Below are 15,131 nucleotides of genomic sequence, written 5' to 3' on the forward strand. Positions count from 1 at the left end.
ATGAAAGATTTTTTAAAAATATTATTATTATTAAAAGATGATCCAAAAAGAACTCCCTTAAGAGAATCAAGTCTTTTTGTTTTAGGACAGTCTTTAAAAGAATATTTCAAAATATTTTTTTTTATAAAAAATAATAATTCCAGTAGCACCTTAAGGATCAAGTACAGTATAAGCTTTCTAGGTATGAGCTTGCGTGTGTATACATACTTCTTCAGATACTCTGAAGCAGAGGTTGCTACAACCTTACAACTGTATTTTTCCCCACAAGTTGAATGACTTTATTCAAAACAAGGCTATACAGACAATCACACTTATATATGCAAAGTACAGGGAAACACCCAAAATACTGTCTTCGTTTCCTCTCTTATCGATCCGCTCCAGGGATCAATCAAAGTCTTCCTGGCCCCAGCTTCTATGACAAAATGGGCACAGGACGTTGGACATCCCATTATGATGGTAGATTGGGAAAACCTCTGGAAAATAAATCTGAAATTCACAGCGGATTATAACATTAGAGAAAACATGCAAAAAATAAATCATAGATGGTATCTCACACAACCTTGAGGTGTGGAGGAAGCAACGGGGATATGTTCCACATGTGGTGGTTGTGTGAAAAGATAAAAAGGTTCTGAGATAGGATATATGATGAGATAAAAAAAATTTCTGGGAATTACTTTCCTTAAAAGACCAGAGGCATTTTTGTTAAGCATCACAGGTAGAGATATCGCAATGCAGCATAGAGAAATCTTTTTGTATGCAACAGCAGTGGCCCGAATACTTGTGGCCAAAGGGTGGAAAGAGAAAGATATACCAAAAATTACAGATTGGCAGAGAAAATTGCATAATTTTGCTGAAATGGCACAATTAACAAATAGTCTCAGAGGCAATTCAAAAGAAAAATTTCTTTAAAAATGGGATAGGTACAAGAAATATGTTCAAAAATATAGTAAAAATGAAATATCCATGAAAGCGTTTGAGGAATAATAAAAGGAAATGTGGTTGAACTATAATTGTTAGGATGTAAAAGGAAGTAAGAATGTACTATAATAATGGTTTTAGAAATCTGTACTAACTATTTACATTCAAGTATAAAGAATAAGTCTAAACACGAGGAATTAACAGGAAGTCCAAAGCTTATATTTTTATTTTTATCATACAAAAGTTTTTTTTTTGTTTTTTTCTTCCTCCTTTTTCTTTTTTGTATTTTAAATTATTTAAGGGTGGTAATAGCAGGAAAAAGAAAAAAGATAATTAATGATGTATAATTCGTATAATGTACATCCTGTTTGGTATGTTATATTTACTTTGTGTGTATGATAAACAAGCAATAAAAAGGAATAATAATAATAAAAAGTCTTCCTGCCAATATGGCCGCTGCCATCATTGTAGGTGGCTGAATGCATCAAGAAGACATGTAACTTGATTTTGCTTGTGGTAACAAAAGAGAACATTCTGGCCTTTCTGGCATAATCTTCCTAAATCATCTTTTGCTACTTGTCGTTATAAACAGGTTTTAAAGTAAACAAAAAACAAAAAAAGCAAGAGAATGTGGCCCTCTAACTGACAACTGTCGCCCAGCCCTATCCTATCAGCTGCCTCTGCCACCTGCTTCCTCCAGAAATGCCTTTTCTCCTTTCTCAGTCAATAGCATCTTCATCAGACCCTACAAAACTGGCTGGCCAGTGGGGTGGGTTTCCAGATGCTGCACCAGATGAGCCTTGGGTTGGAAACAGCAGTCTGGCTCTTTTGATTTTTTTACTAGCTTCCCTTCCCCAACAAATCCCTATACTGCCACCCTAGCCTATTCCTGCCCTTCCCTTCCAAAAAATGGTGGTGGTGGTGGTGGTGGCGGCGGCGGCGGCGGCGGCAGGGGTACTTGCTCACCTGGTGCCACAGGCTGCTCCTGGCGCTGGAGCGGGGCCACTTTGTTGCTCCTCTTGATGTTAATAAAATTTCTCAGTCGCCTGAGCCTAGAAGAGATGAGGTGAGGGCTTCTTCTCATCAGAGACTGCAGAATTGCGGGCAAAGACCACAGGCATAGAGGTGTGGGTGGGTTTCCGAGGGATCCAGTCCCTTTGTGCTTTCTTTTGCTTTCTCCAGGTTTCTGGCACTGGAAATACAGCTGTGGCACAACTGCAACAAGATTACCACTCCTTAAAAAAAAATTTGGTATCTTATTTACAACATAACACTCACCCCCACCCCCAATACACAAATCCACCCTCATTAGTCTTGAACATAACATACAATAAAAATAACATACAACAATGCAAACAACCAAAAAAAGCTTCTTATATTCTGTCTCTGATCTCCTTATTCATTTCTTATAAGAAATAAGCAATGATTACCACTCTTAGCCAGGCGCATTTGCGTTCTGTATTGTTACCATCATGGGACACAGGACAAACCTGTTTCTAACATCGCTGCTCTGACCGAGGAGCCTAGCATCCAGCTAGGAGCCCCTCAGGTAAATAGACTTAGCCATCTGCTGGACCCCTTCTTTGCATACTCTGATAACACTAGCTAAAATACCCACCCAAGCCTAACTCCAGCCTCAGCCCTAAACCTAAACCTTAACCCCAGCACTAATCCCACACTAACCCTAACTACCCCTCTATACATATACACAAAATAAATATCTACAAAACATACACAATATATATATGTTTGTGTGTGTATGAATATGCACAAGAGAACATGTAAAATGTAAGATAACATATTAAAATAAAAAAATTAAAATAATCAACTAAAAATGGAAAATAGTCAAAGAAGAAAGTAAGAACGAACCAAAACCTCTCCTGAACTTCCTTCCACCCATTCCTCATTCGCCTGATCTGTCCTCACAATCCCACAATGGACACCAATGGCAGTTGGTGGAGGGTGGGATATTGTTACCATGACAACCCCTCCACCTTGTCCCTGAGTGGTGATGTTTCTTTGGAACTTCTGTTCTGCCTGCAAATTCACCAAATTTTCTCCCTTCAGGTTCATTTGCTCATATCAAATCATTCTTCATTCAGCAACATTTCTAAAGGGAGACCATATCCACGTCCTTTTAAATGCAGTAGAAAAATCCCAAGTCTGGGATGCCCATGAAGAAAGCATCACAGGCAGAGCGCTGTTCCAGCATCTGGAACGGCGCACATGCTGTGCACCCAGGGGCGGGGCAAGCCACCCACACGTGCCGAGCATCGGGGGGCGGGGGCAGCAATGTGACACCCAGAGTGGGCCATACCCCCTTCCTCCACCAGTGATTAGACAATCTGCTTTTTAGATTAGACAATCTGTAAATAATAATAATAACAACAACTAATCCTGGGCAACATCTCCTGATAGGGCTGCAAATGTCACCAATCTGAAATGCTGATGAGCTGCTGCCAGTCAGTGTAGACAATGGTGAGGTAGATGGATCAATGTTCTGACACTGCCTAAGGCAGCTTCCTACCGTATAAGTAATTTATTTGAAGATGAGCAAGCTAACTTCTCCACAAGAAACGACAATATTTTCCTTCAAGAGACTTTTAAAAAAGCTTTAAAAAATGTTGCAAGTACAGTACAAAAATCCTGCATATGAGAGGAAGCAAAATTCCTGCCTCTACAATAAAGCCATTGGCACTGCAACATGCCCCAACCAAATGCCAACTGAAACAGACCCTCCAAAATTTCTAAGGTGTCATTTTGAGGTGTGGAGCACAGATGGACCTTCTTCTGAGCTAATGTGCAGCAAAGAGGCTCTTGAAATAAAGGTTTTAGGTCCTCTTCAGGACTGGCACTAGGACTTGGCATTTTAGAGTACCTGACAAGACCCATGCTCCAGTATTTATTGCCAATTGTTGTAAAGCACCCTGGAAGTTTGAATGAAAGGTGGTAGAGACCAATAAGTGCAAACATTAAAAAATCGTAAAAAGGCGGGGGAGAAACCTTAATCAGAGGGAGCTACTTTTATTATTAATATTACTAGCTGTTCCCAGCCATGCGTTGCTGTGGGTCAGTCTGTTAAATGGACCTTCAGAGTCCCCCTTCAGAGTCCCCTCACCTTAAGAGTCCCCGCGTGTGACATCATCTTCCTTCCACGTGACAGCACCTATCACCCCAACGGCTCTATCTCTCCCCCTCGCAAATCCCTACGGCCTGGCCGGTTCCCCCGCATTGGTGTTGTTTTCTGTTAAAGGCCCATATTCAGTTGGTGGGCATGTTCTTTTGTGATGTCACTGATAGTATGCAGCCAATGGCAGCAGCTGAGGCCACGTTAACATCCAGGAGATGGTGTTATTGCAGCAGCAAATGATATTGCATATGTACCTTTGACGTCCACTGGAGGAGGGCACGGTGTTTTCTTTCTGCAAAAAACCATGTTTTTACCTGTGTTAGGTGTGTCATCTAAATAATGTAAGTTTCTAACAACGCTCGCGTATTGGAATGGAACGTTGTGTCAAAATTTCAAGGCAATCGGGCAAGTGGTTTTGGAGAAAACTGATCGCTAACCAACATGGACCTTTTACATTTCTCTTTTTTCCCCTGCTGGGGCTCAAGGCGACTTACAGATAAAAACACAGAAAGATGCACTCTTAATTGCCTGCATAGGCCTGGCGGAATAGAAAAGTTTGCAGCAAGTGTTTAAGAATTAAAACAGAAGATGCCTATTGGAAGAGCATTCTGCAAGACTGGACCTATAACACTGAAGGCTTAATTTCATGTTGACCTCAGATGAGCCTCACCAGTTCAGGAAACAACCAACAACAGATAACCTCAGTGATCGAGCTGGGAAATAAGGGTTTGGGTGGTCCCTGAGGTACCATGGAGCTAAGTAGTTCATACAAGGACTTCCATGGTAGATGGGTAGCCAGTAAGCCTATTTAACAATGGTGTCACATGTCTGCTAGATTCCTCTACCAGCAGTCTGGCCACCGCATTCTGCACCAGCTGAAGCTTCCAAACCAGACCCAAGGTTTATTGCTCTCATTTCTAATTATAAGGATAACATGAAAGAGGAATGTGAATAATATGAAGCATGAACTGTACTGCAATTGGGTGTGGAAGAAATGGCATAAATGAGTTTGTGAAGGAATACGGGATTTTTAATGAAAATGAGAAGTTTAAAGAAGAAGAAATGTCACTTTCCCCCAAGACGCTTCTTAATAAACTGCCCAACCAACTTCTGGGGTCTCTCTTCGTATTCAGCCAGGACTTCATGAGAGCTGGTGATCTGGTCCCCTTGAAGCCGATTCAGGAGTGTGACACAGACCACAGCACCTAGAGGTCAGTGAAAGAAAACAGGAGAGGACCCCAATTGTGACTTCAAGTAACACAAAAGAATGAAGAAGCCAGAATCCAACTTCTCTTGCCTTCCTAATGCTGCTGTGATAGTCCATTAACATTATTGTTTCTTCCCCCTATTATTATTATTATTATTATTATTATTATTATTAAAATTTGTATACTGCCCTTCATCCATATATCTCATGGCAGTTCACAGCATACAAATACAAGATAGAAAAAAATCACAAGATACATAATAAAAGCAAGAACAAAAATAAATCAATAAGCCACTCCTACCCACTACACATTTAAAAGCATTCAAGTCTTGAAGATATGCAAAAGGTCAAATTCTGTTTTCATGCTAGCCAAGATTATTATAATTATTAGTAGTAATATAATTAGTATTAATACCAGTTCTGGTCACTTGACTTCAAAAAGGATATTGTACAGTTGGAGAAGGTTCAGAAAGGGGCAACCGAAATGATCAAGCGGGTGGAGCAAATCCCCTATGAGGAAAGGCTGCTGTGTCTGAGACTTTCTAGTTTAGAGAAAAAGCAAGTAAGAGGTGGCATGATAGAAAAGACTTCGATGCAAATTTAGGAAGGGGGCTGTTCGCTTCCAAGAGGGCTTACAATACGTTCAACACTTTAAATTTGGCACCTAATGCAAGGTCCACTGCTTTCTGGAGCGCTGAGAACCACCTGACATCGCATGACATCAGAGCTGCCCACCTATCAAAAGTGGCCTAAGAAAGGGTGACTACTTTTTGTTCTGGCCTGCTGGACAAAAGTGGCTAACCGTCCCTGGCTTAAGCAAACCACAGTTTAGCATTATGTGTAAAGTAGGCCACCGTCCTCTTCCCAGGATGATTTGATGCAATCTGATACCTGCATGTAAAGAGCCTCATTTGAATGTCTCCTCCCACATTCTCCTTTAAAACTCGCCAGATATATCTAATACACTCTTGGTATTTCCATCAACAAATTTTGTCTACCATCAACGACCCTGATGAAGAACTATGGAGATCTCAAAAGCATGCACACCATTTTGAGAAATTTTGGTTTGCTGGATTAAAGTATCACCTTAATAGGAATTGAGCATTAGCTAGCAGCTACCTTAGAGGCTGAAATTCATAGGTCAAAATTTGACCATTTCTAAAGCAGATGCGTCAAGACTGGCTGCATGAGTTACCTTTGATACCACTAAGATTGCACATCGCTGCAACAATGGCAGATTCCATCTCGATATTTCTTACTCCAGCCTCGTGAGCTGCTTTTAAATATTTCATTTTGTCTTCTTCTGTGTAGGAACAGATAGCACCATCAAGGCGAGCTTGACCTAAAAATATCACATCATATATTATTGGCACACCTTGCACACAGAGAAAAATAACATTTAACAATGCCGCAACCTCATATTTTGATAGTGTTATGGGTTGGGGGGGTCAGTCTAGATGACACCTGTGGTTTGTTTCCTAATCTTTAATCCTATGTATAGGAAACTAGGAAGCTCGCTTAACCAGTCTGGCCAGTTCTTTTGTCAAGGTTATGACTTTAATTGCTTAACCTTTTGCATCTTAAAGGAGTGAAGAACTCTGGGAATTGTAGCTCTGGGAAGGAGATAGTGGCTTCCTATCAATTCTTAGCATCCTTAACATACTACAGTCCTTAGAGTTCTATGGGGGAAAACATGACTGTTTCCGTATTCAGTAGATTTCAGTGGATTTCTGCTCCCGTTTTTGTTTTCTTCAAAATTCTCTGACCACCCTGGTTAAGGCCTTCACTTCCAGTTTCCAGACTAAGAATCACAGAATCATTGAACACAGAATCATTGGAAGGGACCCTGTGGGTATACCTGTTGTGCTTTCCCACTAAACCCCTAAGCTCCACCACTTCCTTGTGCTCTCTCTTCTCCCTTATTCCCACCTAAGCTTTTAGGAATGTCAATTTCTTTATTTAAATATTTTTTGGCCCACTGGTGTTTTATACCAAAGACTCCCAGAGCAGCTTACAGATCAATTTTAAAAGAAAAGATGATATCGCACATCAAACAGAAGTGCCTTTTACCAGCTGCAACTAGTTCAACAGCTTCAGCCATTCCTGGACTGGGAAGAATGGCTGGCAGTGTTTGTTGTACTTCTGTTCTACTTTCAAAATTTCCTCACTGGCTTGTTCATTCAGTCTGTCTATTTTATTCTGTACTTTATCAATCTTTCTTATTATTATTCTTTTGCGATCACTTGTAGCCGAGTAAGATTGTCTTCCATAAACACGGTTTTAAAAGTGAGTCCATAAGTGACTGTGGAGACCAATTCTAGATCCACACGTCATTCCACAGTGGGGACATAGATTTCCGGGTGGGAGTCGATCACAGTGAGAGTTTACCAAGCGTGCCTTCCTCTTAGCGTGTTTCTCCCTTTTGTCCTGAGTTTGAGTGTCTTCAAAACCCATGACATCTTTGGTAAAGGCTGTTCTCCAATTGGAGCGGTCGCAGGCCAGTGTTTCCCAGTTGTCAGTGTTTATACTACATGTTTTTAGATTTGCCTTTAGAGAGTCTTTGAACCTCTTTTGTTGACCACCAGCATTACACTTTCCATTTTTAAGTTCGGAATAGAGTAGTTGCTTTGGAAGACAATAATCAGGCATCCAAACAACACGACCAGTCCAACGAAGTTGATGTCGAAGAATCATTACATTGACACTGGCATTAGTTAGCCTGTGTTCCCAGGTGATGTGTTAAATTTTTCAGAGACGTGCATTGATGGAATCTTTCGAGGAGTTGGAGATGGTGTCCATGTTACCATAGCTTTGTAAACAAGCATGTTCAATTGCTTCCTGCTGCTCTTTGTCTGAGATCTCATCTGCCCCATCATGGTTGGAGTTGAGCTCCTTCTTGCTGACTTTGGTCACCAGTGCCCACATCTTGGGAGCAAGAAGAGGTGGAGAAAGCAAGCAAGAGAGAAAGGCAGAGCCATGGAGCCTCACCTCAGACTGGGCTTAGCTGGAGCCGCTGCTTCTCCTCCACCTTCTCCTCCTCCCAGCTCTTCCTCTCACCTATAAATATTTTTAACAATAACCAAGGGAACATGCAGTGCTATTTTTCTAGAAAAAGAGGTGCTGGAACTCACCATGAACACCTCCATCATTCTCTTAGAATAGCAATGGCAATGGCCCCCACCTGAGAGGTGCCGGAACTGAGTTCCAGTGAGTTTCCCCTGAAAAAAAAGCCCTGGGAACAGATAAATCTCTGCTGAGCTGCACCCACAATTGTGAGGCCTGAAGAGGTTATGATGATGCTGCCCCAGCTGTTGCCATTGGCTGAGGATGCTCTGTGTTGCCATAAAAGCAAATGGTGGCCAACTGAGTGGATATAAAGGTGTTCCTTTGCCTCTTCCCCAACAGGACACAGCAGGCAACATTACAGTCACTTGGCTCCAGCTTGCTTCGTTTGGTCACTGTGTCTGTGTTCCTGCCCCAGCCTCAGAGGAGGAGGTGTTGTGGGAGGGAGCCCACGGATGTAAAATAGAATGTCCCTATTTTCATCTGAGGAATGCTGGAGGGTCTGTCTCTGTTGCACAAGGATGCTCCACTCATAATGTAGAATCCAAAGTCATCATTGGAATAGGAAATAACTAAGATAAGAACCTTTTCTTCTTTACTAATGGAACCTCTGTGTGCATGAGCGTAGCGGGGGGGGGGCCTGCTGCCCCCCAATCAATAAAGATCAATAAAAATACATAGCTAATTGAGGTTCTCCCCCCCCCAACAAAAATCCTGCCCCCCCTAACAAAAATCCTGGCTATGGCCATGTCTGTGTGTTTTATTCTACCTTTTAAGCAATGCATGAATGAGACAGAACAGGGTCATAGGACTGAGCAACTTCAAAGTGAATCACATTGCTCTCCCATTCCTGCCTGGGACATAGTATTCAGATCAATGGGGCTGCATTGCAGCAGTCTTACCTTCATAGAAATCTAAGGTGCACATTGTGTCCCCAATGACTGTGTTGAACTGATGCAGTTCCTTGCCACATTCCAGCAGTTCCTCAGCCAACTTCTCATTGAGGTTTGTGTTGCGAAGTACAGACTTCCCCAGGACCATCTGCTCTAACTGAGGCTTGAAAGAGGCATCGACAGCCTGTTTGGTGATCACCACAGATCCTGGCTCCAAACCTGTTTATATACATATATACATAAAAACATCATATATATAATATATATGATGTTTTCCACTTGATGGATCTCCACTTGAGGCAAAAGAGCATGGAATTTAGATTCATGGATGAAACAAACTTTTTACCAGTGATCTGACATTGGTGTCTGATAGGATTCATTGCACTTTGGGATTTTGTAAATGTGTTCATGTTGTTGATCTTTTGTTAGTAGTATAACATAGACATTATTTGTATTTATATTGGGCCTCCTTTTTTAAAATTATACCGAGAAGCATCTGATCTGAAAACAAACCTGAGCCTTCAATTTCAGGAAATGCCTTTTCATCCATGTATTTCTCTAATTCTCTTCTTTTAAAGCCTTCCAAGTCCACGGGTGCATATTGCCACCTGTGAAACTACTTCCTTTCATTTTAGCTGGCACAGACTTAAAAGGGGACCCCTCCCCAAATTTTTTCACCAGTCTGTATTATCAATTTCACAATATAGATCAGTTTCCCATAGTGATTTTAGGGAGCCTGGTTCCATCTAAGCACCACAGCCATCGACCGCAAAAACACTTATTTAGAAGGGGGAGGGGGGGAAGACTAAGAGGAAATACCTAATCCGCCAGATGTGCCAATGCGAATAATGATGACGTTGGAGCATTTAGCATGATGAAGAAGTTTGATGAGCTCATGCAACATAGTTGCAATGGAAGACATCCCTATCCCATGCTGAAAAGGAACAACAAACAAGCACCTTCTTCTATCATCAGAAGAGTTTCCCACTGAAGATAAATATACCAAATAGCTCCGCCCCCTGCCCCCCATATCAGCAACAGAGATATAATTGCTTTTAAATTATCTGTGCTCCCAAGAAAGCTAGCGTGATGTAGCGGTCAGAGTGTGGGATTATGTGAATTTACTGAGGTCTTTTGAGGCAGGAGGGATAAACAAAAACCTCACTGCCCACAAACTGGATCTCAGTTGCGTTTCTTCGCCCAGTACGCTCTGTAGCGTTTTCCTCTGCTAAAACTTCAGAAACCTTTCCAGTTCGAATTTGCAGAGTTAGATGCGCAGCTATAAAAGTAATCAGCTTCAGTGTCTATAAATTACTTTCGGTGACTCCTCTCTCATTAAACACAGATGTTTATTTTTAGGAGCTTTGCTGCCGAGAGAAATGCTCCCTCTCGGCAGCTTAGCTGGTCACACAGAATAAAATAAAACAGTACAGATAAGGACGTTTCACATTACAGAGAATTACAACAGCAACCGGGCACATCGCATTCCTGAATGAAACGTCATCGGCCTGCGATTGCAGGGCTAACGCTGGGCTGTCTATCAGCTCACAGATTAGAACCTGGGAGAGGCCAGGGTTCGAATCCCCCACCCCAGCTACAAAGCTCACAGTGATCTTGGGTCAGCCCCTCACTCTCAACCTGACCTTCCTCACATGGTGGTTGTGAGGATGAAATGAGGAAGAGGAGACCTACGGACACCACCATGAGCTCCTTGGGGATATACCGTATTTTTCCGATTTAAGAAAATGGGTGGAGATGTATCCGTGTATGACACCCCCAAATTTTTGACGTTATTTTTTAGGGCAAAAACCTAGTCTTATACACGGAAAAATATGGTAAATGTAATAAACAGGCCTGGCTGAACTCTTTAATATTTATTTCCATCCTTCCCTTCGAAAAAGTTTTTCGAAGCAGATCTGCCATTCATGAAGTACAGCAACGTCAATGGCAGAATGGAAATGAAAGCTGAAGAGTAGCAGAACCTCAGGGCCAGTCAGCATCTCTCAGCCTAGCCTACCTCATGGGGTAGTTGTGAGGATGTGACTGGGAGGGGAAGCCAACTGTGTGTACACCACCCTGAGATCCTCGGAGGAGAGATAAACTCAATACAGTAAATAACTAAGATAACAGCTTGTGTACTTACGCTAAGTGCTAGCACAGGGCCAGCTTTGTACATGGCATACCGATCCGTCGCGGCACAGATGTTGGGCAAGTCGCAGGCCAGGCTCCCGATGGCCAGCTCCTTAGCAATAGACATGATGAAAGCTTTCATCCGCAAAGGGCTTCCACCAGTGCATACAAACTAGACCCAATGGCATTTCAAAGAAAGAAAAAGGAAGATTTTTTAATAATATTACTCAGTCTGCTAAATGTAGAAAGATCTAGCTATTCTGTAAAATGTTACTGGTGTCATATACAGTGGAACATCGGTTTATGAACACCTCGGTTTATGAATTTTCGGTTTATGAAAAGACTTCTGGAACCAATTACACCCATGCTTCGGGTTAAGTACGCTTCAGGTTGAGTACTCCGTGGACCTGTCTGGAACGGATTAATCCACTTTCCATTACTTTCAATGGGAAAGTTCACTTCAGTTTATGAACGCTTCAGTTTATGAACAGACTTCCGGAACCAATTGTGTTCATAAACCAAGGTACCACTGTACTGTATTAGATGGGAGAAATCAATTCAGTTCACACTGAAAGGTGAATCTACCAAATCCACACCTTCTGAAACAATAGAAGTGAAACACAGCTCGCTATTACTAATCCAGAATTTGCAATGTAGCTCTCCAGCCAAACAATGTAATTCCATCCTTAGGCCACCAGGTGTTCCTTAAGTACCTCTCCCAAATCCAATTTTCAGCCATCAGAGACAGAGTTTAATGACTCAATGTTCTGACACAACGTTTATTTTCTTACCTTCACGTCTCCAAACAAGGCAGGTAAATTGTGGGTCTCCGTTCCAAGAGCTAAATGATACAGGACGTCCTCTTTCATTTTCTGAAGGTGGGGGTTGGGGACACGAATGGCGGTTTCTCTATCAATGCAGAGTAGATGGGCATGAGTTCATAGCTATGGCACAAAAACAAGTAACGTCTAAGGAAACAGCAGGATGAGCGCCATGACCTCTTAATTATAGCTTTGATCCAACCCTGGTATTCTAAAGCCAACCGATCGTTTCAGTTAATCCAACTGGATCATAACACTTTTTAGACTTACTTTGATGGCTGTTCTCCCTCTGCCTTCTTAGCTGTGCCTGTAGAAGCCATTCTGTGTGGCTAGAGGCTGAAGAAGAAAAATATTGGAGATAAACCAGCATCTTTAGAGACCTACTATTATCCTGTTATGCACACCCCAGGTTCTGAGTGGTGAGAGACTCCGAGGATGCCTGCACTTTCCCATGGTTTGGTTGTGATGTCCTTAGCATATATGATTTTATTCATTTACGCATATATACAACATGAGCAGGTGGCGCTGTGGGTTAAACCACAGAGCCTAGGGCTTGCTGATCAGAAGGTGGGCGGTTCGAATCCCTGCGACGGGGTGAGCTCCCGTTGTTCGGTCCCTGCTCCTGCCCACCTAGCAGTTCGAAAGCACGTCGAAGTGAAAGTACCGTAGATACTCGGTAAATAGGTGCTGCTCCAGCGGGAAGGTAAACGGCGTTTCCGTGTGCTGCTCTGGTTCGCCAGAAGCGGCTTTGTCATGCTGGCCACATGACCTGGAAGCTGTACGCCGGCTCCCTCGGCCAATAACGCGAGATGAGCGCCGCAACCCCAGAGTCAGTCATGACTGGACCTAATGGTCAGGGGTCCCTTTACCTTTACCTTTACAACATGAGCATAAGATGGAGGTGCTCTTGTCATTAGTACCATGGCAGATTTTGCTACCCCATTAAGGTTTCTAGGAAGACCCTCAAAGTTATAGCTTTGTTTCCAACAGAAGAGAGCAAGTCAAGCTTCCCAGTTCCAGACCAGACTAGGCAAAAAAGCTATCCCCTGATTGTTTTCCTAACTCTTGGAACATGTGATGGCCAATTGGTTGAAATTTTTTCTTCAATTATCTTCTCTAAACCACTTTGAGGTTTTTGTTTTAAACAATCAAGCAGTGTATAAATTTTATGAAATAAATAATAAGATAATAGCAGCCAAACCAACCAAGCCCCCAAACCTACAATAATAACAAAGCAAGTGAATAAGTGATAAGGTTATACATAGAATGCTTTGGTGATAAGATTCTGTACAGGAAAGATGGGGCATTCAACTGAACTAACCCTACAATCTGCATAAGGTCAAGAGTTAAAGGCACACATCACTTTGTGCAGAAATTGTGGTGGGTTAGGAAGAAGTTAATCCAATCTCGGGGTTGGAAGGGTCCTTGCAAGTTATCTACTCTGTCTGACCTCCTGTTCCGTACAGGACCTGTATGAAATGCAGGAGTCAGACAGTTACAGCATCTCTGGCAGATAGTGATGCAGGTTTAAAGACCAGCCAAGAAGAAGTCTAAACTTCCTAAGACACTCTGTCCCATTGTCAAATAACTCCAACTTTCTTTAAAACGAACAATTGTTTTGATTGCTTTAAACTGCAAAACTATGCCTTAATTTACCTGTTGGCCTACCTGCTCATTTCTGATGATCTACAGGATTTTGTACACCTGAAGTAGTATTAAACCATAGATCTATGCAGGCTGGGTTTTCAATCCTATGGGAGGGTTTGAAGGAGGAGAATCTCCCCTGCCCCGGGATAACCTCTCTTTCCATTACACTTAGGAACTGTAGTTCTGTGTCTATGGATACTGACAGTATGATCAGCAACTTCACCCGACCAGAACTCCTAAAATTATTTGAGAAAAAGCCTTGACAATTAACCTGGATGAGAAGCATCAATGGACCAAGAAAATCACAACTCTCTAACAGACATGTGAACTATTTTTGTGCCATAAAAAATAGTATTTACCTTTTTGTCTAAGAGCCCCTTTGCTCTCTGAAAGTACTTCTCTAACCTGCATCCTCTGAAACAATGGCTGCCCTGATGTCATTTCTCTTTCTGCAACAGAAGATCTGATTGGCCATCCTGCTCATTACATCATAATATCACAGAAATGGTTCCCTCTCAGAATACCTGAATTTGGAGGAGTCCACCAGAGTAGATTGGCAGTGGGTTCCAAAGAGACGAAAGAAAGAAACTCCACTGGGCTGAGTGTGAAATGGAATTCAGTTCACATTTAAAGGCAAATCTAGCCAATACAAAACACAGCCATCCTTTGGAATTTGCATTTCTTCGAATTTTGCAGTGTACTCCTCCAACCAAATACAGTAATGCTTACAAAAATGAAGATACTAAGGGAAAGTGTGCATCAACATTAATATATCAGTAAAAATAACAAAAGTGAGTTATTTGCCTGCAAAAATGTGTGTTTTAGTCAAAACTGCATACAAAAAAATGTGTTTCCTAGGAGAAACTCACACTAGAGTGGTTGTAGTGGTTAAGAGCGGTAGACTCGCGATCTGGTGAACCGGGTTCACGGCCCCGCTCTTCCACATGCAGCTGCTGGGTGACCTTAGGCTAGTTACACTTCTTTGAAGTCTCTCAGCCTCACTCAGCTCACAAAGTGTTTGTTGTGGGGGAGGAAGGGAAAGGAGAATGTTAGCGGCTTTGAGACTCCTTTGGGTAGTGATAAAGCGAGATATCAAATCCAAACTCCTCCTCCTCCTCCTCTTCTTCTTCTAACATGCTAGTGATTTTCCTGTGGATATTTTTTTATATACAGTATATTTAAAAAATTGCAGATGGCCACAGAAACATGTAAAACTGAATTTCAGATTGGATAAAATGAGAAACTGAGTGTGAACTGAAATGCAGGACTCCTTCCATTCCTACACTTGACTAACCACTGCTCACTGGCAGGGAAAGGGGGGT

General features: G+C 42.1%; 1 protein-coding gene across 1 annotated transcript; it reads right to left on the bottom strand.

Moving 5' to 3' along the window:
- Positions 1 to 5,113: 5,113 nt before the first annotated feature.
- On the bottom strand, positions 5,114 to 12,482 carry LOC118096746 (uridine phosphorylase 1-like). The gene is made up of 7 exons (XM_035138860.2): positions 12,442 to 12,482; positions 12,133 to 12,250; positions 11,355 to 11,513; positions 10,031 to 10,145; positions 9,221 to 9,430; positions 6,451 to 6,597; positions 5,114 to 5,253 (listed from the first exon to the last, which is right to left on the bottom strand). The coding sequence occupies exons 1-7, from the start codon at positions 12,480 to 12,482 to the stop codon at positions 5,114 to 5,116; spliced, it is 930 nt and encodes a 309-aa protein (XP_034994751.2).
- Between the last annotated feature and the right edge of the window lie 2,649 nt (positions 12,483 to 15,131).

This window comes from Zootoca vivipara, chromosome 15, assembly GCF_963506605.1.
Source record: "Zootoca vivipara chromosome 15, rZooViv1.1, whole genome shotgun sequence".
In the NCBI taxonomy this organism is placed as follows: domain Eukaryota; kingdom Metazoa; phylum Chordata; class Lepidosauria; order Squamata; family Lacertidae; genus Zootoca; species Zootoca vivipara.